This window comes from Petaurus breviceps, unplaced genomic scaffold, assembly GCF_028583685.1.
Source record: "Petaurus breviceps papuanus isolate PSGF00001 unplaced genomic scaffold, PetGlider_PUasm1.0 126, whole genome shotgun sequence".
In the NCBI taxonomy this organism is placed as follows: Eukaryota; Metazoa; Chordata; class Mammalia; order Diprotodontia; family Petauridae; genus Petaurus; species Petaurus breviceps.
This window is the reverse complement of record NW_027185655.1, coordinates 65,610,278-65,632,157: the sequence shown is the minus strand read 5'-3', so window position 1 is coordinate 65,632,157 and position 21,880 is coordinate 65,610,278. Positions and strand designations below refer to the sequence as shown.

At 37.2% G+C, this 21,880-nt stretch overlaps 1 protein-coding gene across 1 annotated transcript in view; it reads left to right on the top strand.

Annotated features, from left to right (window-relative positions):
- The window catches only part of WDR17 (WD repeat domain 17), a 111,967-nt gene that overhangs the window by 21,702 nt on the left and 68,385 nt on the right, over window positions 1–21,880 (top strand). Inside the window, exons 4-7 of the mRNA XM_069096691.1 lie at window positions 2,262–2,492; window positions 4,538–4,789; window positions 7,399–7,521; window positions 12,168–12,352. Of these exons, the coding sequence (XP_068952792.1) occupies window positions 2,262–2,492; window positions 4,538–4,789; window positions 7,399–7,521; window positions 12,168–12,352 (791 nt within the window). The remainder of the gene's footprint in view (window positions 1–2,261; window positions 2,493–4,537; window positions 4,790–7,398; window positions 7,522–12,167; window positions 12,353–21,880) is intronic.

Here is a 21,880-nt window from a genome sequence, read left to right as displayed (position 1 = left end):
AAAATGTTGTCTAAGGAAGAATACATTGAAAATAAAAACTTCCTAACTATATACTGACGTTGTAATGCAATCTATGACCACCTTAGCATTTTTGGCTGAAACATCACATTGTTGATTCATATTGAATTTGCATAGGACTAAAACCAACAGATCAATTTTAGGCACATTTTTCCATCTTACAATTATGAAGTTGTCTAAATATAAATCTTTATACTTATCATTAAATTTGTCCCCCTATTCTGACCTGGTAAAATCTTTTTGTATCTTATTATATAGCATATTAACTATTTTTCACCACAACCTGCAGATTTAATCAGCATTCTTTTATCCATGACATTGCTGAAATTATTAAAGGATTCAAGACCAAGAACATACACCTGGGATACTTCACTAGAAACTCCCTATCAAATCAAGCTATGAATGATTATTCTTTGATTTGCCATTCATCCAGTTCCTGAAAATCCACCAAATGTCATCCTGTCTAGCATATTTCTCTCCATTTCTTCCACAATAAAACCATTTGAGTCTGTGGTAAATGCTTTTTTTTATGATCTAAATTAACTACAGCTATAGGATTTCTCAGATTTGCTAGTATAGTAATCCTGTCAAAAATAAGTTAGATTATGTGAAGTTCCTTATAAATCCGAGGCTCTCCACAGACATTAGCTCACTCATAAATCACACCACTGTGATCTTGTTTCTTTCAAGAATAGTCCTCCTGCTTTCTTGCATTGCCCGTCTTGCTCAGGCCACAAATCTGATTCCTCTCTTGATCTTTCCATTTTCTTGTCTTTCCATATTTTGTATATTATGATTTTGTAAAATACCCTGCAATATCTTAATATTACAAATTAGCATGCTTAGTAGCCAGGGAAAATTTTGGGCCTAGTGAGGCACACACAAATCAATCAGGATAGCATGTACCAAAGTTGGAGGTTCTAGAGATGAAAGGGTTAAAATTTCAAGGCATACTGACTAACCTGGGAGGCAAAGCGGTTGTTTAGAACTGAGATTCAAATAGTAATGGATCCTTGTGGCTACATATTGACTTAGAAAACCACAAAATTAACATTACCTTTGTTTTATTATATTTTTATTTATTTTGTTAAACATTTTCCAGTTACATTTTAATCTGGTTGGCACTCTGGAGTTTTGCCACCAAGCATGCTGCTATAGCCTGAAGTTTAATACCTCTGGTTTAAAAGCTGTTTGGAGAGTAGGGGTAAAGCGATGTCTGGGGCCTGCCTGGAAAGGTGGGACAGGTGAGGCACAGACCAATCAGGACACCAAGGCCCCAGTCCCAGAATTCTGGAAACAAAAGGGAAGCTATCTCTTCCCCTAAGAAATGATAGGGAAAGACAAAGAGAAATTTTGTAATTTGGAGGAGGGCAATTAAAGTAGTTTTAGTTTCCATCAAATCTGTTTCAATTTCATGGGAAAGTGGAAAGATGGGTAATTTGCTATGAATATGAGGAATAGAAACATTCAGAGGCTTGGGGAAAAGAGGAAATTGTTATGGAGAACATGCCAGTCGTGAACTGAATAAAAGAATTGCCAAGCAAATGAAAGCAGTGAGGGCTACTCTGTCCAGCACAAATTTATAATGAATGAAATTGAAGAGGGTCTAGATTCTAGAATGGTGGTAAGTGTAGCCCTGGAATAGCTAACTTTGGGGTTGCTGTTTAGAAGGGGAGGCAAAATGAGGCCAGAATAGATGTAGACTGGGATAAGAGAGAGGAGGAGTTCATAGTATCATAAATATGGAGCTAGAAAGAACTTTGGAGGACATTGCATTCTTATCCTCGTTTTAAAGAGGAGGAGACTGAAGTACAAGAGAGTGTGTGATTTGTGCAAGGACAGTAGAGGAAAGCAAAGAGCAAAGGCTGTAGGCAAAAGCAGGGGGGGGCGATTTTAAATGCTTTGGATCTCAGTATAATAAAGTTCTGAGTGATAATGGGGGTTAAGATCTGTCTGTACATGTGTATAAGGGTGTATGCACATATGTGCTCAACTGCAGTTTTATGCAACCAAAATTTGGATATTCTGTGTTTCTAATCTCTAAATTTGATTTATTTTTTGGTTAATAAGATTATAAACTTCAACTATTAAGGCTTAAAACTGTGCTAAGATTGTTGGGACACTATTTTATATGAAAAAGTTAAGTTTTGGGAAAGAATAAGTGCAAATAATACTGAATGTTTACTTACTTGGACTGTATTATCTTTTATCTCAGTCTCTCTTTTTTTTTTAATTTGTTCTAGGAATTCCTACTTCCATTAGCTGGTGCTGGAATGCTGGAGATACTGTGGCATTTGTTTCCCACAGAGGCCCACTGAATATTTGGACAACTTCAGGACCAGATATAGGTGTGAATGTTCACAAAGAGGCCCACAGCTTCTTGTCTGATATTTGTCTCTTTAGATGGCATCCCCAAAAAAGGGGGAAAATTGTATTTGGACATACCGATGGAACTCTCTCAATTTTTCAGCCAGGTAAGCATTTAGATATTTAAATCATCTAAGAACTATGCGTCTTGGAGCTTATAATATTTAATCAACATGACAGACCAGTAGAGTAGTCCTAGTATAGCTGCTGTCTCCTGGCCTCATTTTAAGTTTTCTTCTGCTAAGCATTCTCTTGACAATGATGTGTCATTGGAAATGCTATGTAAAGTATTTCATCATAAAAAATAGGCCTCTGATATTAAAAAAAAAAAAACAACTTGAACTTTAGTCTTCTCTTGTTCTGGCTAGTCTCTCTTATTTTTTCTCCTTATATTTCTGGCTGTATGGTTATAACTTTAAGCTTGGGCATGCTAACACGGATGTGAGACATTGTGTGAGAAAGAACCAAGAGATCATGCCCTTTCTTGCCCACTGGTCCTCATCCTACCCCTATTTTGTTTCATACCTGTCTAGTGTGTGCACATATCATCAGGCCCAACTCATCATGCAGTTTAGAGCCCATAAATCTGCCAAGCAGAAGCAACATCATGACTTTTACTTTCCTTCCTTGGAATGTTCCTGGTTACATAGCACTTCATCCCATCACATTTCATGCACAAGAGACCCTGGGACTTGTGATTGAGATAACAGGTCACAATGCGAAGCAGTAATCCTGCTACCTGTCAAACTATTAGTTCATTCATTCACTTGACAAATATTTAATTAATGCCTGCTATGTGTGAGGCACTGTGGAGAATACTGAACATATATACTTCTTGTAATAGTAAATGAAAATCATTAGCTTCTCTTCTAAATATCATTTCAGTATGAATAAGATCCCACCCCAGCAAATGATATTTAGAAGAGAAGCTAATGATTTTCATTTACTATTACAATAAGTATATATGTTCAGTATTCTACAAAAAAAATTGATTTAATGTTCAGATTTTTTCCTTTTCTTCGAATATCATTATTGGTGTAGTTATGAGTATTGAACCTAGAATCAGAAAACTTAGTTCTGAATCTTGGTTTTGACATTTGTGACTGTCAGCAAATTATTTCACATTTCTGAGTCTCAGTTTCTTCATGTGAATGACTGAGAGAAAGAAAGAAAGAGAAAAGGAAAAAAAATTAAGTGCTTGCTAGATACCAAACACTATGCTTCCTGCTAGGGAAATATTCATAGGAGCCTCTTTTTAAAGTTTTATTGATATGTTTTATTTTTACATTACAAACATTTCTAAATTGCTTCCACTCCATTGGAATTCTCATGTAATGAGGTAAAACAGCTAAGTAAAACTCATAATTCATTGATCCCATCTGAAAGTGCAGGCAGTAATCTATATCTGTAACACCTCCCTCTATTTTTTTAAGTCATCTGAAATATCTTTTTTCTCCTGTATGTCCCCTAACCCCATTGGAAGAAAAAGAAAAGAAAAACAAATTTCTCATAACGAAAAATATACATAATCAAGCAAAACACATTTCCTTAGTGGCTATATAAAAGTATATGTTTCATTCTGCATTCTAAACCAATCACCTCTCTGTCATGTCAAGCATGTTTCATCATCAGTCCTCTGAAATCATGAAGAGACATTATGTTGTTCATACAAATTTCAAAGTGGCTTGCATTTGTTGTTGTTATTGTATAAATTATTTTAAGATCTAAGACATTTTTGGAAAATGCAAAGCTATTTGACATTTATTTAAGGGATTTCTTATTGATCTAGGTAATTATTTTTCTTTGTTATCTCTTCTACCCATAAACTGCAGAGTGGTAACAGTTCTGCTTTTTCCACCCTTACACTAACATGGAGAAAAGACTCTCAATGAGTTCATAAAATGCTTGCTAAACCTAACAGGTATATTCACAATCTGAATGTATTTACAGCAACAAATTGTTATACCCCTTTATACAGTAATTGCCTATATCCATGATTCTGTACATAGATGATTCATGGAGTACAGGGAATGGTAATTTGGTGTACTATAAAACGATTCATGGAATACAGAGAATGGTAATCTGATGTATTATAAATTGTGAATGGTTGATTTTGTAAATAAATAGTTTCCTCTTTTGAAAAAAAAAATAGGTTCTAAGAATCAGAAACATGTTCTGAGACCTGAATCTCTGGAAGGGACGGATGAAGAGGATCCTGTTACAGATCTAGAATGGGACCCACTGTCTACTGACTATCTCCTTGTGGCAAATTTGCATAATGGCATTCGCCTTGTAGATTCTGAATCACTCTCTTGTATCACAACATTTAATTTTCCCACTGCAGCAGTATCAGTCCAGTGCTTAGCCTGGGTTCCTACTGCCCCTGGGATGTTTATAACTGGAGGTAAGTCTCACTGAGGAGTTTCTATTGAAGTCATTGCATTCTGAAAAAAAAAATCTATTTTAGCCTTTGTTCTAATTAATTCTGTACAGAATTATTAAATTCTTAAAGCATCCTAAATTCTGTGCTCCTAAGATCTTCCAGAGGCAATATATAAATCTGAAAAGGAAATAGAAAGTCATCTTTAAAGGTGACTCTGAATTTTCATATCATGATATTTAGACAAAAATGAGATAAGAACCATTTAAGTTGCCTGCGTTACATTTGAATTTCCTCCTTAAAGCAAGGTGAAATGAGGACCATACATGTTTCTAGTGTCCATTCCCATGATGTATGTAATTTTATCTGGAACTATCAAGTAAGTTAGAAGTGTGTACGTGTGAGACTTTGCTCGATTAGTTTGCTGAAGATTAGGTTTTGACAGAATGACTGTGGAAGGAGATCAGTAACCTTTGTTGGTTTCATTAATAAGTTGGTCAGCCATGACCTAGGCCTGAGAATAAGCCCATGCTGGACAACGAGGGTGGATTAATACTCAGAGGGTGTTTTTTTAGTTTGAGATGTAACAAAGCTTTTGTTCTTCTGGTTTAGCCATTAAGAATCTCAGGTCACTTGAATGCCATGACAGGGCATCAGAATAGCACTTTGATAAAGACTTGTTAATATTATTAAACCATTGTGCTAGCTTTATGTGTGTTTAAAGAAGATGCCTTGTATTTTGAGTTGTTTAAAGAAATTGTGCTGCTTTCTTCGAACGTTCTTCACCAGATTATCCTTATGACCAGTATTAGGCATCTTCAAGGCAGCTAGCTGCCCATGAATGTGAAACAGGTTTTTTATGAATAGGGATTCTGAGCTTGAACCTCCAACATTGGCTTCATTAGTGATATGCCCAACAGTTTCTGATATTTAACTTAATGCATTGAAGAAAATATGCACAATCCCTTTATGAAGTATGCTTAGCATCTGATATAACATGTCATACAAATATGACTTTATCTTTTATGTGTTTTATTATTTTTAAAATTGGCTTTTGGTTAAGTTGCAGGTTTTTAAAAAAAAATCCTTCCTTATTGTTTTTCTGCTTTTCTGTGTTTCACATGGCTAGCATGAGGAGAAATGTCTATGTGTGGGGAAGGTAATTTCCTCTGTCAAAGATGGTAGAACACAAAACCTCGGATGAAAAGGAGGGCCACTTTGGCAGCATTAGAAAGGAGGTTTGGAGGAAAAAGAGGCCAAGGAGGGTGGAGATCAACTGTTTTTATTCCTTATCTATCTGCCAAGTGCACTAAGCCCAGGATACTTTGTCTCATCTGTCTCTATAGATTAGAAAGAGAAAATAATCAAAGGAAGGACTTATCTCCACCTAGAACTTATTTCTGAGCGAGAATGTCCAGCAAGTATGAAATAGGTAGGGAAATGGTTAGATCAGAGTGATTTAAATAGTAGATTAGAAAAAAAAATATTTATTAGTAAGAAATGTATATGGTGATTAAGAGGGTATTTTAAGCTATAGAGTAATAGAAGGGGAACTAATAGAAGGAAATGATATATTTGAAATCTGTATAAGTAAGTAAATGAAAAGCATTTCATAATAATAATAATAGATACTATTTATATAGTAGTCACTATGTGCCAGGCACTGTGCCAAGTTTTACAAATATTATCTTGTTTGATCCTCACAACAACCCTAGGAGGAAGGTGCTACTATAATCTCCATTTTACAGATGAGGAAACTGAAGCAAACATTTTTTTTTAAAGTGACATGTTCAGGGTCCCACAGCTAGTGTCTGAAGCCGGATTTGAACTCAGGGCTTCCTGAACTGACACTCCATCCACTGCACCACCCAGCTTCTCCATCATTTACGAAGCACTTATTAGGTGCTAAGCCCTGTGTCAAGCCTTGGAGATACAAAGACAAAATCAAAGATAATGCCTATCTTCTAGGATATTAACACAGAGGAAAACAGTACACATAGTGGAGAGGTGCGGTATTAAGATGCAGAAAGTTACAGAGACAGTGAGTGGAGCCATAGGGGAGTAATCTGACACTGGAACAGATGCAGACTTAATTTTGATCATGATTCAGAACTAGAGAGTATTGAAGTACTCCGGCAAAATTTCCAGAGATGAAACCTCCAGAATATTATTTGGTCTGGGTGAGAAGATGGCTAGTAAGCAGAGAGTAAAGTAAAATATGACTAGGGTCTACCTGAAGTAGGAGACCAGGAGAGAGACCTAGAGCCCCAAGGGCAAAGCCAGAGATTGAAATGGTCTCATACCTCCAGGACAGTGAAGGCAGCTGTCAAGGCTGTGGAGCAGATGGCCAGGAAGTAGGGAGTGAATTTACACACACACACACACATGTGTATATGTATGTTTGTATGTATATGTACATCTATGTAAATAAAATTTGTCACATAGTTTGTTGTATATGTAAAATGAGCTATGGTGATGTGAATATATTATTATACTACATTGTAAGAGGGATGTCAACAAAATGCTCTAAAATCCCTTGTTATAGTTTCAGAATTATTTTATTAAATTTTATATGTAGGTAATCCAATGTCAAAACTGGGCTTTACTGAAGGGAATTTTTGTGTTTCTATTAGATTCCCAAGTTGGAGTACTAAGAGTCTGGAACGTCTCAAGGTCAACACCTATTGAGAATTTTAAATTGAAGAAAACAGGATTTCATGTTTTACATGTACTTAATTCTCCCCCGAAAAAAAAATGTGAGTAAAAATACATTATTTGATAAGAACGTTTCCAGTTGATAACAAATATGATAGCTGTTAATAAGTGTTACAGGCTTATGAGGTGTCTTGGGTTGGCCTAAGTGACAGAAATAAAAAGCCTTGGGACTCTGACATATTAGATGACTACAAAGCTAGAAGATTCAGATTTCAGTCCTGGCTCCACCATTTGTCCCCCCATGTAAATCTGGGCAAGTTACTTATTCTCTCTGGGCTTAATTACCTTGATCTTATATCCCAAGGACCTGTCTCTTTGCAAGCCCCTGATAAATGCTTATTAATTGATCTTCAAAATGAAGGGGTTAAGAGAGCAGCTTGATGATCCTTCTATGGTCCTTGGCTCAATATCAGACAATTCTAAGGTGCTTGAGAAAGGACAAAGCAACATTAAAGTAGTAAGGTATATTTTTTTAATAGGTTTTTTATATGGCTCAGAAGAAGAAAGTGGCTGGAAAGTGGGTGATGTTTATACTTATAATATATAGTGAACAGGTATAAAGACATTCTCTTTTCCATCTTCATGTCTTTTCCCCATTCCTGACATACACTCCTTCCTCACTTCTGTCTTTTAGAATGCCTAGTTTCCCTCATAACTCAAATCAGACACCACCTCCTCCTAAAGCCTTTCCTAATCCTTCTCAACTGCTGTGTGCTCATGCACACATACAAATTACCCTTTATTTTGTGCATACACATACAGATTTACATACTTATTTTGGAGTGTTTCCATTATAAGTATTATGAGTATTTAGAAACTTATTTTTGTCTGTACTTATATGTGTATATGTTGTCTTCTCCTTAAAAAATGTGTAAGCTTTTTGAGGAGAGGGACTACTTTGGTTCCATATTTGTATTCCTTAGTCAGTTAATCAACATGCATTTGTCAAATACCTACTGTGTGCCAAGTGTAGTGATGAACACTAGGGAGATGAAAAAAGGTAGAGGACAATCCCTACCTTCAACGAGTTTACACTCTAATGTACATTATTCCTTAGACCTAGTATACTCCATGGCACATATAACAAATTATTGATGATTGATAAATCAATGTTATAATTTTAGATTTTAGTAGGGTTGTTTTATATCAGATATTCAAGAGAATATTTACATCCTGAGAAGGTTATGTTGGACAGAAAGCAATTATCAAAAGAAAAATGGTAACATAGAATCTGATTGTGATATTGAGGCATTTCATAGAAGCAGGGGCAGGAGAGATTAGATTCTTTGAAGAATAAATGAGCAGAAGAGACCCAAAGAAGATTTTAAATGGGTGCTTTTATCAAATAGAAGTCAGTTAACTAGTATCTATTAAGAACCTTCTATAAGCCACACACTGTGCTAAGCACTGGAGATACAAAGAAAGGCCAAAGACAGTACCTGTTTTCTAGGAGCTCACTGTCTAACAGGGGAGACAACATGCAAATAACTGCATCCAGACAGGATAAATTTGAGATAGTTCCAAAGTGAATATGATTAAGGATGAGTGGGAAAGGCCTCTGGAAGAAGTCAGGGCTTTAGCTAAGACTTGAAGGAAGTCAGGAAAGCCAGGAGGTGGAACTGAGAAGGGAGAGTGTTCCATGCATGGGACACAGCCAATGAAAACACTTAGAGAGAGAGATGGGATGTCATGTGTGAGGAACAGCCAGGAGGCCAGGGTCATTTGATTGAAGAGTACGTGGAGGGGAGTAAGGTGTAAAAAGACTGGCAAAGTAGAAAGGGACTAATTTATGAAGAGCTTTAAAAATCAAACAGGGTTTCATATTTGATCCTGGCAGTATGAGGGAATCGCTGCAGTTGATTGAATATGATAGAGTGCTAGAGTCAGAGTCAGTTTTAGGAAGATCAGTTTGACAGCTGAGTAGAGAATAGATTAGGGTGGGGACAGGATTGAAGCCGGGAGATCAAGCACCGTGCTATTGCAATCGTCCAGGCCTGAGGTGGTGAAGGCCTGCATGGGCCTTCTGACATAATTAGAGGAGAAAGTGGTGGGGGAGGGGGGAGGAGCGGGGAGTATTTATAGGTTCAAGATTTCTGTTAGGTAGCTGATCATGTGAGACTAGAGGTCAGGACAGAGATGAAGTCTAGCCAAGTAAAGTCATCTGCATTGAAATGATAGTTAAGATGATAAGAGCTGATGGGATCACTTATTGTAATAGTATGAGAGAAAAGAGAAGAGGGCCCAGGACAGGGGGAATAACCCTTGTCTTGTGTATTGTACAGCTAGTCTTTTAGGGTATGGGTTGAACTAGATGGCCACTGAGGTCACTTAAATCTCTGAAATTCTTTGATTCAGTGCCTGTAGTACCAACTTTAAAGGGTTGTTATTAGAGTCAAAGGAGAGAATATATATAATGTGCTTTTGCAAACTATAAAGTACTGTGTTAAGTGCTAAGAGTACAAAGAGAAAAATGAAAGGCCTTCCTAATCCAAGTTTGGCATTCTAGTCACTGAAACATCATGCATGTGGCATGTGGCAGCCGGAACTTGAATCTGGATTTCTCAGCTCCTATAAGGTCTAGTACTTTTGCTATAAAGCCTCAGAAGAATGGATGTACTTAGGGCCCAAAATAAATTATCTGGTAAATTAACATCTCCTTGTATGCAGTCTGATGTGATTATATGTCCCGTGATTCACTTTGACAATATAGCTGGAAATCTACAGAGCATCATATTCTCTTCCAGATGAAAAGTCACGGAGGCCTTCTTGCAATAGGTGATTATTCCAGGAAAAGCTGTTCTACTCCCTATATTCACATTCTAGTCACATACCAATATCAGCCATATAGCAAATATATATTTGAAGCTTGGACCCATTTTAAAGCCTTAGATCTGCATGCATTATGTCACCTTTCTGTTAAAAAAAAAAAAGAAAGGTATGAAATGTTTTCAGGATATTATATATAGATAAAGATTTTAAAATATTATACAAAAAATATATTACATATATAAAATACATAATAGAGAGAGAAAATTAGGAGGGAAAAACTTATTATTCAGAAGTTTTAACACTTGTTCAGAAAACTAACTGATTTTCTGTAGAAGTGACAAGATGACAAGAAACTAACTTTGTAAAGCATAACAGTATTTGGAGATGGAAGGAAATGTAAAAACCAGTGGGGTAGCAAGCAGTTCTTAAAATGTACTTTTCTTTACAGAAACACTCTTAAACAAAGGGGTTAGTCGAAGAATGACATCCAGGTCATGAATATGATGAAGATGCATTTTATTTTATTTTCTCTCTCTTTTTCATTTTTTAGTTTACATCATTCATTTCCACAAGATTTTGAGTTACAAATTTTCTCCCCATTTTTCCCCTGCCCACCACCCCAAAATAGCAATCCCACTGGATATCCCTTCCCCCAAACTGATCTCTCCCATATCTTTCCCCTTCCCCTCTCCAAATTTCCAGTAGGATATGGTGGATCTCTATGCCCCAGTGCCTATATATCTTATTTCCAGTTGCATATAAAGTAATAATAATAGTATATATATACATGTTTAAAACTTGGAATTGCAGATTCTTTCCCTTCCTCCCTTGTCAAGATGCATTTTAAAGAGTAGAGAGTGTAACTGTTAGTACATCAGGGAACTCAATTAACTTGAACCATAGGAACATTTCAGTGATGATTTCATGCCTGAGGGTCAACAGATTCTGCAAGTTTGTAGTAGTACCTATGCTTCAAGGGTAAGGTTTAGGAGTCTGAAATTAACATTGGAGGTCAAATAGTATGGGGCATTGCAAAATGCATTGGACTGGGAGTCAAAAGACTTGAGTTCATTTCCCAATTCTGTCCTTAGCTCAAATTTGACCTGGTCAGTTCATGTCAATCAGCAAAAAACCTGGACCTCATTTACTTCCATCTGTAAATAAGTGAGAAGTGAACCAGATATTCTACATGGTCCCTTCCACCTCTTAAATTCTATTATTTAAAAATAGCTGAAGTTCTCTTTATAAGAGGTATTAGGGAAGGTTATAATATTATAGCATTATTCATTGTATCTGGGATTTTTCTTGTTATTTTTTTAAAAGTCAGAACCCTGGAAAAGGATGGACTATACTTCTCCAATGAAATTTTAATTAAATTTTTATTCCTCTGTAACTATATGTACTTCTCTTTTGTAAGATTATCTTAACTAGTGTGTGTGTGTGTGTGTGTGTGTGTGTGTGTGTGTAAGCAAGATACCAGGGTTATGTATAATATACACATTCTCTCCAAGCAGTATCTCAAAAAAGTATTCCTTTATTTGTACAGAAAATTTGGTCAGAATATCTTGGCTTCATTCACAAGATTCAGATTATAAAAGAAAATAAATAATTGAACATTTTAATTTTAAATGAATTATCATGACTTAATTCTAGTATCTGAGGAGTGTATTAGCTTTAGCACAATGCCTGCACATAGCAGATGTTTAATAAAAGTTTATTGACTGAATAGAGCACTGGTCCTGGAGTTAGGAGGACCTGAGTTCAAATCCAGCCTCAGACAATTAACACAAAAACTAGCCATGTGACCTTGGGCAAGTCACTTAACCCAAATTGCCTTTCAAAAAGGAAAAAAAAAGTTTATTGACTGCTTGACCAATACTTTTATGTAATTTACACTTTTTCTCTTTAAATTAAACAGTTTCAGCACAGTCTCCAACCAAAAGTCATTATACATCCTCAACTAGTGAAGCTGTTCCTCCTCCAACTCTGACACAGAATCAAGCTTTTTCTCTTCCTCCGGGCCATGCAGTCTGCTGTTTTATGGATGGTGGAGTTGGGCTTTATGATATGGGAGCCAAGAAATGGGATTTTCTTAGGGACTTGGTATGTCTACTATCATTTTCTAAAATATATGACTTTCTAGCTTTTTATATTATGCAATCTTATATAATGGATAGAAGGCAAGACTTGGAGTCAGGAAAACCTAGGTTCAAGTCTAGTCTCTCATAGCATGACTATGGACTAATCACTTAACTTCTCAGTGCCCCAGGCAGCTAAGACTATAAGAGAAGAGTTACCAATCTATATTGGTAGAGGGAATTTCTACAGTGGGGGTTCTATTCTACTAATGAAATCAGAGGTCTGGACCAAAACCTCTACCATCAATAGCAACAAAGGTGATGGTGCTGAATAATGTCAGGCCTATATATATTACAAATAATAAAGATTTTTTAAAAAGTCATGGGAAAGCTTCCTCCCTACCCCCTGTTTTACTCTACTGCTTCTTCCTTTGTGACAAGCAGAAGGTCTTTGGGCAGGGGGTATGAGAGAGGAAATAACATTAAATGGCTATAATAGTACAATTCTAGTGACGGGTTGATTGAGAGAGAGAGACTGAGACAGCAGCAGAGCTGAGGGACAGACCTCTGATTTACATGAAAATGATGTGGTTTGGGGTTGCTGGGAACCTCAAAATATCAGGGTACAGGGAAGCTTCTGCTTGGAAAGAATTCAAGCACTCAAACTGTCTTCCAGTCAAAGTTTATTGTAATGCCAGTAGTACAGGTCAAATTCCTAGTGAATCTTCAACCTACTGGGGATAAGATTGATACCGTGTTTCCCCGATAATAAGACACTGTCTTATTTTTTTTTTGGACAGAAAAACACCAGAGGGCTTATTTTCAGGGGAGGGCTTATTTTAATGAACATTGACAGCAATTTTAATAAACAGGTAAATGTGAACAAAAAAATGTACCTTTATTCAATAAGCAAATCACTGGGGAAGAACAGGATGACGCGCTCACTGCTGCAGCTCTGATTGGATGCAGCTCGGAGTGCGGCGTGCGTTTCACAGGGGGGGGACGGTGCATACAGAGGGTACCGTAATGTAGCGTGTAGCGCAGGGAATCACCTTCACTACAGTAGCAATCTCAATAGGGCTTATTTTCGGGGGAGGGCTTATTTTAGAGGAATCTTACACAGTAAGGGGAGGGCTTATTTTCAGGATAGGTCTTATTATCGGGGAAACACGGTACTTATGTACGAAAAAAGATAATGAAAAGATCTGAATGGGAAAATTCAGGGACTGGGTTGCTTCCAAAGACTTGGTCTTTTCCTTTTAGGATCCAGGTCCATCATCCCATCAGAACCACTGAAAGTAGGGCTGCTATTTAGCATCTCTGCATAATAAGCATATATTAAACCACAGTGATAGCTACCCAATGAGAAACCCCACACTGCTAGCCCCTACTCTCCCTCTCTCAGCAGGGTGCCTCACTATCAAGGTGTATATGGGTTTGTGGGTTATAAAACATAAAGCTTCTCTTATTCCTCCAGCCTAAGGCCCCTGTTTCTGTACTTTTTAAGGGAAAAAGGTAGATGTGAAGTGGGGGGACATGTTTCCTTTCCTTTAGGAGCAGTCCTTTGACCAAGACTTGCTACAACTTGCTCTCAAATGATTAAAAAACTTCAGAAACAGTAGAGAAATATAGAGATAGAAACAGCTATATAATGTACACATATATTAAACCACATAAGAATATTAATGTTTTTTGTTTACGTACAAAATGTAGGTTTTGCTTATGTATTGGCCATATGAATTGTTGCCATATATACATTGCATATGTATTGGCATGAAAATCATCTAATTTTTTGTAACTCAGCAACAAAGCTCAAAGTAAACTAAACACATAGTCTTTCAATGGGGAGGCAGCAGTGTGGAAATAACTGAATCACTGAACTGAATGACTTGAGTTCTAGCTTTGGATCTGTCACTGACTAGCTTTACTTAACCACTCTTGACTGAAGTTTACTTATTTGAAAATGAATTGGACTAAATCATTTCTGGACAGACTGAATTTTGCAAAGAATATTATATCCTGCTTTCCCCCTTCCTATTTCAAAGCCTGCTGTGCTTGCATTGGGCTCTTCAAGTCCTTATGAAATATCCAAGTGCCTCTTGTTGCATACACCTCATCCACAAAGAACCATTTGTAATAAGGGAGTTTAAGAATTGATGAAAAAGAGGCAGAGTCAAGATGGTGGAGTAGAAGCACAAACTTGGTATGAGCTCCCATTCTAATCACTTCCAATAAATGTTTTAAAAAATGACTCTAAACAAACTTCAGAGCTACAGAACCCACAAAGTGACAGAGAGAAACAAATCTCCCACTTAAGGAAGCATGGCAGATGGACAGGAAGGGTCTATCACACTGAACTGGGAGCCAAGCACAGTGAGCCATGTGGTTCCAGCACAAGGGCAGCCCCAATCAACAATGGCCAGAGCAAACTTCAGGAGAGTAAATCACCAGGAGCTGTGGCAGGTTCCAGATTTCTCAACCCATAAACACCATAGACAAAGTAAAAGGTCAGTGAGAAACTCTGTTGAATGGGGGTGAGGGGGATGGGAGAGCACAATCCGGTCCCTGCACCTGAGGCAAGAAGTGGCAGAGGCTGCCTCAGGAGCTTCTGGCCTGCAGATTGTAGGGGGACCAAGTGACCTTTCAGAGGGTAATCGCTCTTGCTCTGACCTGCTTGGATATGGATTGTGGTCTTGTGTGGTGGTCCTGGGGTCTGTGGCCAGTGAGTCAGAGCTTGTGGGGGCTGTAGAGAGGGTGCCCTCCTGATAGCTCTGGCAGCTACAAAAACCCCAGAGATTTGGGACAAAGCTCTCTCCATTCTGGAAGAAGAGCTCTACCGTGGCAAAGAGCTCAAAAGTCAAGTAATTGGCTGGCGATATGAGCAAGCAACAGAAGCACAAATAGACCATACAGTCCTTTTTGGGGGGCAAAAAGGATCAAGGTATGGAGTAGGAGGAAGAGAAAGAAGTCAGAACTCCTGCATCAAAAGCCTCCAAGAAAAATGTGAACTGTTAACAGGCCATGGAGGAGCTCAAGAAGGATTTTGAAAATCAGGTAAGAGAAGTGGAGGAAAAATTGGGAAGAGAAATGAGAATGATGCAAGAAAATCATGAAAATCAAGTCAATAGCCTGCTAAAGGAGACCCAAAAATACACTGAAGAAAATAACACCTTAAAAAATAGACCAACTGAAATGGTAAAAGAGGCCCAAAAAGCCAGTGAAGAAAAGAATGCCTTAAAAAGCTGAATTTGTGTGACCTTGGGCAAGTTACTTAACCCCAATTGCCCTCCAAAAAGCAAAAAAAACCAGAATGGACTCTTTGGGGGTAGCTACAGGGTACACTGAATAGAGCACTGGCCCTGGAGTCAGGAGGACCTGAGTTCAAATCTGGCCTCAGACATTTGACACACTTGCTAGCCGTGTGCTTTGGACCAGTCACTTAACCCCAGTAGCCCTCAAAAAAAGCAAAAAAAAAAAAAAAGAGCCAAATTTGCTAGATGGAAAAGGAATTTCAAAAACTCTCACTGAAGGGAATAATTCCTTCAAAATTAGACTATAGAAAAATGGAAGCTAATGACTTTATGACAAATCAAGATACTATAAAAACAGATTCAAAAAAATGAAAAAATAGAAAGCAATGTGAAATATATCTTTGAAAAAACCACTGATCTGAAAAATAGATCCAGGAGAGATAATTCAAAAATTATTGGACTGCTTGAAAGACACAATCAAAAAAAGAGCCTAGACACCATCCTTCAAGAAATTCTCAAGGAAAATTGCCCTTATATTTTAGAACCAGAGAGCAAAATAGAAATTGAAAGAATTCACTGATCGCCTCTTGAAAAAGATTCCAAAAAGAAAACTCCTAGGAATATTATAGCCAAATTCCAGAGTTCCCAGGTCAAGGAGAAAATATTGCAAGCAGTCAGGAAGAAACAATTTGAGTATTGTGTTAACACAATCAGGATAACACAAGATCTAGCAGCTTCTACATTAAGGGATTGAAGGGCTTGGAATATGATATTCTGGAAGTCAAAGGAGCTAGGATTAAAACCAAGAATCACCTACCCAGCAAAATGGAGTATAATGCTACAGGGAAAATATGGTCATTCAATTAAATAGAGGATTTTCAAGCATTCTTGATGAAAAAAAAAACAGAGCTGAACAGAAAATTTGACTTTCAAATAAAAGAAGAAAGAGAAGCATGAGAAGGTAAACAGGAAAAAGAAATCATAAGGAACTTATTAAAGTTGAACTATTTACACTCCTACATGGAAAAATGATAATTGTAACTCATAAGACTTTTCTCAGTATGAGAATAGTTGAAGGGAATATATGTGTGTGTATACATATATATGTATACATACATATATGTATGTATAGGAGGGTATGTGTATATATAAATATATGTATGTATAGGAGGGTGTATGTATGTATAAATATATATGTGTGGGCATATGTATGTTCATGTATACATAAACAGAGGGCACAGGATAAGTTGAATATGAAGGGATAATATCAAAAAAAAAAATTAAGAGGTGAGAGGAATTTATTGGGATACGGAAAAAGATTAGGGTAAATTATCTCATATAAAAGATGCAAGAGAAAACTGTTACAATGGAGGGGAAGGGCAGGAAAGTGAAAGGGAATGGGACAACCCATTCTCATTGAATTTGGCTTAAGGAGGGAATAACATATGCACTCAATTGGGTATTTTGCCCTACAGGAAAATGGAGGGTAGGGGATAAGAAGGAAAATGATAGAAGGGAGGGCAGATTGGGGGAGAGGGTAGTTAGAAGCAAACATTTTTGAAAAGGTATAGGATCAAAGGAGAAAATAGAATAAGTGGGGGGTGGTATAAGATGGAGGGAAATATAGTTAGTCTTCCATAATGTAACTACTATGGAAATGATTTGGGTAGCTACACATGTACAACCTGTATTGAATTGCTTATCTTGCAAGTGGGGGCGGATGAGGAGGGAAGAAGGGAAAAAATCTGGAATTCAAAGTTTTAAAAACAAATTTTTTTTTAAACAGAATTGATGAAGAAGGTACCTTTTAAATGTGTTGATTGATTTCTTTTTTTTTTAAGCAATTGGGGTTAAGCAACTTGCTCAAGGTTACATGGCCAGTTATTTCAGGGTATGGTGCTAAGTATCAGCACCAGTATTCGATCCCAGGTCATCCCGACTCTGGGGCCAGTGTTCTTACTTGCTGTGCTACCTGGCCGCCCTGTTGATTGATTTCTACTGCCTAAGTGGAGCATATTAGTTATAAGATAAATGCTTTAGAAATAGTTTTAGTTGTATAGCTAATTTTTCTTTTTATAAAAATAACTTTTGATTTTTTTTTCGCATTACCTAAATTTCTCCCAGTATTCCTCTCCTCCCCTCTCCCAGAGTTTTCCTATATATCAAATATTTTTAAGAAAAAAACTATTTATAAAAATAGTTTATAAATTTTCTTCATTATTTTATTTTCAAACAATTCCAATTAATAACATTACAGATGCATGTACTATGTCCAAAGCAACATGTTAAATCCGGGATGAAATGAGGAAAAACAATACATACCACAACTTAAGGAGCTTATGTCTAGTGGGAAGGAGACATATGTATACAAGCAACTACAACAGAAATTAGAAAATTGTTGAACATATAGGAGAGGCCAAATAGAATGAGGAGAAATTCAACAAAAGTCAGGATCACTTCTATCTATGAGGATTAGTGAAGGTGACAGAGTTAACAGCTGTTTGGGGACTTGAAAAAGAAGGATTTCAATTGGTGGCAACAGGTGGAGAGTCTATTTTGGTCTTATGGAAGATATCTAAAAGAGACAGTCGAACATTTAGCAAAGTACAGAATGTGCCTAGAGGAGTCCTATAAATAAAGCTGAAGAGAAGACTGGCAGCAAATAGTAAGAATCTTGAATTAACTGCAAAATAAAAAAAAATGTATACTTTATTGGTAAGCAGGAGGGAGCTACTAAATGTTTTTTGAGCAAAGGAGAAACATTCAGATCTGTTCATTAGGAAGTCTACTTTAGCAGTAGGTTTGAAGGATGGATTGAAAACGGGAGAGTCTGGAGACAGACAAATTAGCAGGTGCTAAGGGTACAACCCAATCAAGAGTTAATGAGAGCTGTACTAGAGTTCATTATATAAAGGAAAATGAACACCTGAGGAACACACTGAAGAAACAAAATGTTCTAATGATGAGACTGAGCACAAAACATGGACCAGGCCAGTCAAACCACAACTGCCCCTCAAGCCCCACTTCCTATCAGACCGTGGTGGAAACAGCCCAAGAGCCCTGAGAGTGGCAGTGCCCCTGAGACCACCAATTCTGCTTCCAGCCCAGCCCCCAGCAGTCATAATGTGGGGGAGCAACCCTTGGGGATGGATGGTTGCCATCCTGCCACTTCTACCAATACAAATTGCTGGCAATAGGTGGTTAATCCCAAAAGCTCCAACAACAGTAGTGCTCCCTAGACCACTGGCCTCTAGCTTGGTCCCTACAACCATAGCTCAGGAGACTCAGCCTAGCCACAACCTCTGCAAGTGCTACAAGCCTTGCCCTCCTAAATACTTGGAGAATAAAGTTCTTACCGAAACCCTTCATATAGCCAAATGGTAAGTCATCAGAAAGGGGAGACAGTTCACCAAGGAAAATGACTTTCAAGAAGAGGTATTACTGTCTGCTTTGCCACTGTACCCCAAGAAACATTGGCTTTTACATCTAACTCACAGATGAAAACTATTCTATGCATTATTTCCTACTTTGGAAGGTGATCTCCTTCAGAGCAGTAACTATCTGCTTTCTATTTGCATCTCTAGCACTTAGTACAATAGAAAACACTTAAATACACTTTCATTCATAACAAAGTATATAATTGGCAGAAAAGTAATGAAATTATAGTTTATGTTGAAGAATTGTAAATAAATTCATATTCAAATGTAACTAAATCTATCATTAGATGGATTTGGGGAGTGTAGGGCTTCCCAGTAGGGAAACTCCATCTACCAAAGTAGATTAGCAACTCTTCTGTAACATAAAGTCTTAGATACATGGGGTACTTAGTCAGTCGCACGAGGCACTGAGGCACAGGGTCAGCTACCCAGTATTATATCAGAGGTAAGACTTAAGCCTAGGTTTGCCTGGATTCCTAATCCTAACTCCCTGTGGCCTACTTCATATGATTTCTTTTTGTTGGCTGGATAAAATATTAAATTTTTGTCATACACCTGTTCCTATCCCAGGAAAAGATACCTTCTTGGTATTAGTTTACAACTCAGTCCTCCTCTAACTAGAGTTCTCAAGATGGCCAAGTTCACTTGCCTATTCTTTTTTTCTTTTTTAACAGTTTTCTTTCTTCCTTTCTTTCTTCCTTCGTTCTTTCCTTTCATCCTTCCTTCCTTCTTTTTCTTTTGCAGGGGGGAAGGCAAGGCAATTGGGGTTAAGTGACTTGCCCAAGGTTACACAGCTAGTAGTTGTCAAGTGTCTGAGGCCGAATTTGAACTCAGGTCCTCCTGACTCCAGGGCCAGTGCTCTATTCACTTCACCACCTAGCTACCACCTATTCTTTAAGGAAATTCTATGACTTTACGCCTTCCCTTTCACATTACCCCCCCCTTTTCTTTCATATTTCTGAGATATACTTTTCATCTTCCAGGTAAATATTTGCATTTCCACTACATAGCAGCTCCTGTCTCCCATCCAATAGTCAGGCAAACCATAAACTGAAACTCAGACCAGGGTATCTTGTGTTCAAAATGCAGTGTCCTATAAACTGCCTTTCCTGATTCCTTCAGGTGCTAGTGCCCCTTTTCCCCAAGTTAGTTTGTATTCTTTTTTAAAAATATTTATTTTCTACTTATCTGTATGTGTTCATGTGGTTTCCTCAGTCACTACGTGCCTTGAGGAGTGCTTTATTTTGTCCATCTAGCTCCAGGTCTAGCACAGTACCAGGAATGTACTGTTTGTTGATTGATTGATTGAAACCATAAATATTTATAATTTTAAAAATTCATATGAAAAATACAATTGCTTTGATGAAATAGAATATTGAAGATAGATGTAAAATAAAGAAATACCACAGAATTATAAACCATTAGAACTACAAGGGACCTCAGAAATAATCCAGGTTAGACTAGACTCCATTTTATAGATGAGGAAACTAAGGTCTAGACAAGTTTTGGTGATTCAACAGAGGTCAAAAAGCTCAGGAACAGAATTCAGTACAGCGTTCTTGCTACAATTCTATGCTTTCAGAGAAAGAAAAAAAACTCATGGGATTTTGAAATCTGCTTTATGGGATCTACTCCAATATTCAAATGGATTTTAGTTTTGCTGACTTTCATTATTTTAAATTTAAATCTTAGTTTACCTTAAGGGTTTGAATTCTACCAAGTTATACTGGTACAAATCATTAGTAGTGGTTTTCTCGATAGACTTCTTGGAGCAAATCTTTATTTGCCCTTTTCTCACTCTCTCTTGCTGTCCTACCACCTTTTCCCATTTGAGGTCCTTCTCATTAAAAACAGCAATATAGCCATTTTCATAGAATGTAACTACAGAGACATGTTCTTCTGTAGAAGGCAAATATTTGTTAGTAGGCTTGCAAATGAATACAAACCAGGAATATGAGAAATCTTAGCTCAACAGAAGGGCAGAGCACTGGATAGGTCTATTCCTATCTTCCCCCTTCCCTCTATAGAGAATTTCCCAGTAATAGAGACTCACATCACCTTCACACCTTTAAGAAAAGCCCTATAAGTTTGAAGTGAGAAAATGTCCATCCAGAAAAGGTAGTCTCAGTGCCTCTTCCTAGTTATCATCTAGATACCAGCCTGGAAAGAGTCATGTTATCTTCCTTGAATCCTTCTTACATGAAACATCTTGTTAAGTCAAGGTACACCCCTAAACACTTGTGTGGTGTATCTCTCTTGAAGGATGGCATCAGGGACAAAGCACAAAGTAACACAAAAATCAGATCATATTTAAGTATTTCCTAGAAGAAACATTGGAACTTTTATTGATAAGAACCTCATATTCTTCTTCCATCAAATAATTGAAGCACTATTACTACTACTACATATAAATAAGTCAAACAATGATCCTCTATTTGTGCAATGTCCATATACACTTTCATAGTATTACTTGTTTTATTAAAATTAAGAATACATAAGAATCCAGTAAAAATGAGTTGTTATAATACAGGTACTCTTTAGCAGATTGCAATCTTGAAATGTATCCTTTTGGTAGGAATAGTAAAATAAAATTTAAAAAGAGTAAAGAAAAAGCTAGCGTTTATTTAGTGCTTTAAGTTTTAAGGCTCTAAATCATTTCATCTAATCTGATCTTCACCACTACTCTGTGAGGGAGGTGCTGTTGTTATTCCCATTTTACAGATAAAGAAAGCTGAGAGAGGTCAAGAGACTTGCCCAGGATCACACAGCTAGTAAGTGCCTTAAGCAGGATTCTAACCCAGGGCTTCCTGATTCCAGGAAAAAACATTCTATCTATTGCACCACTTACCTTCTTAGGAATAAGAG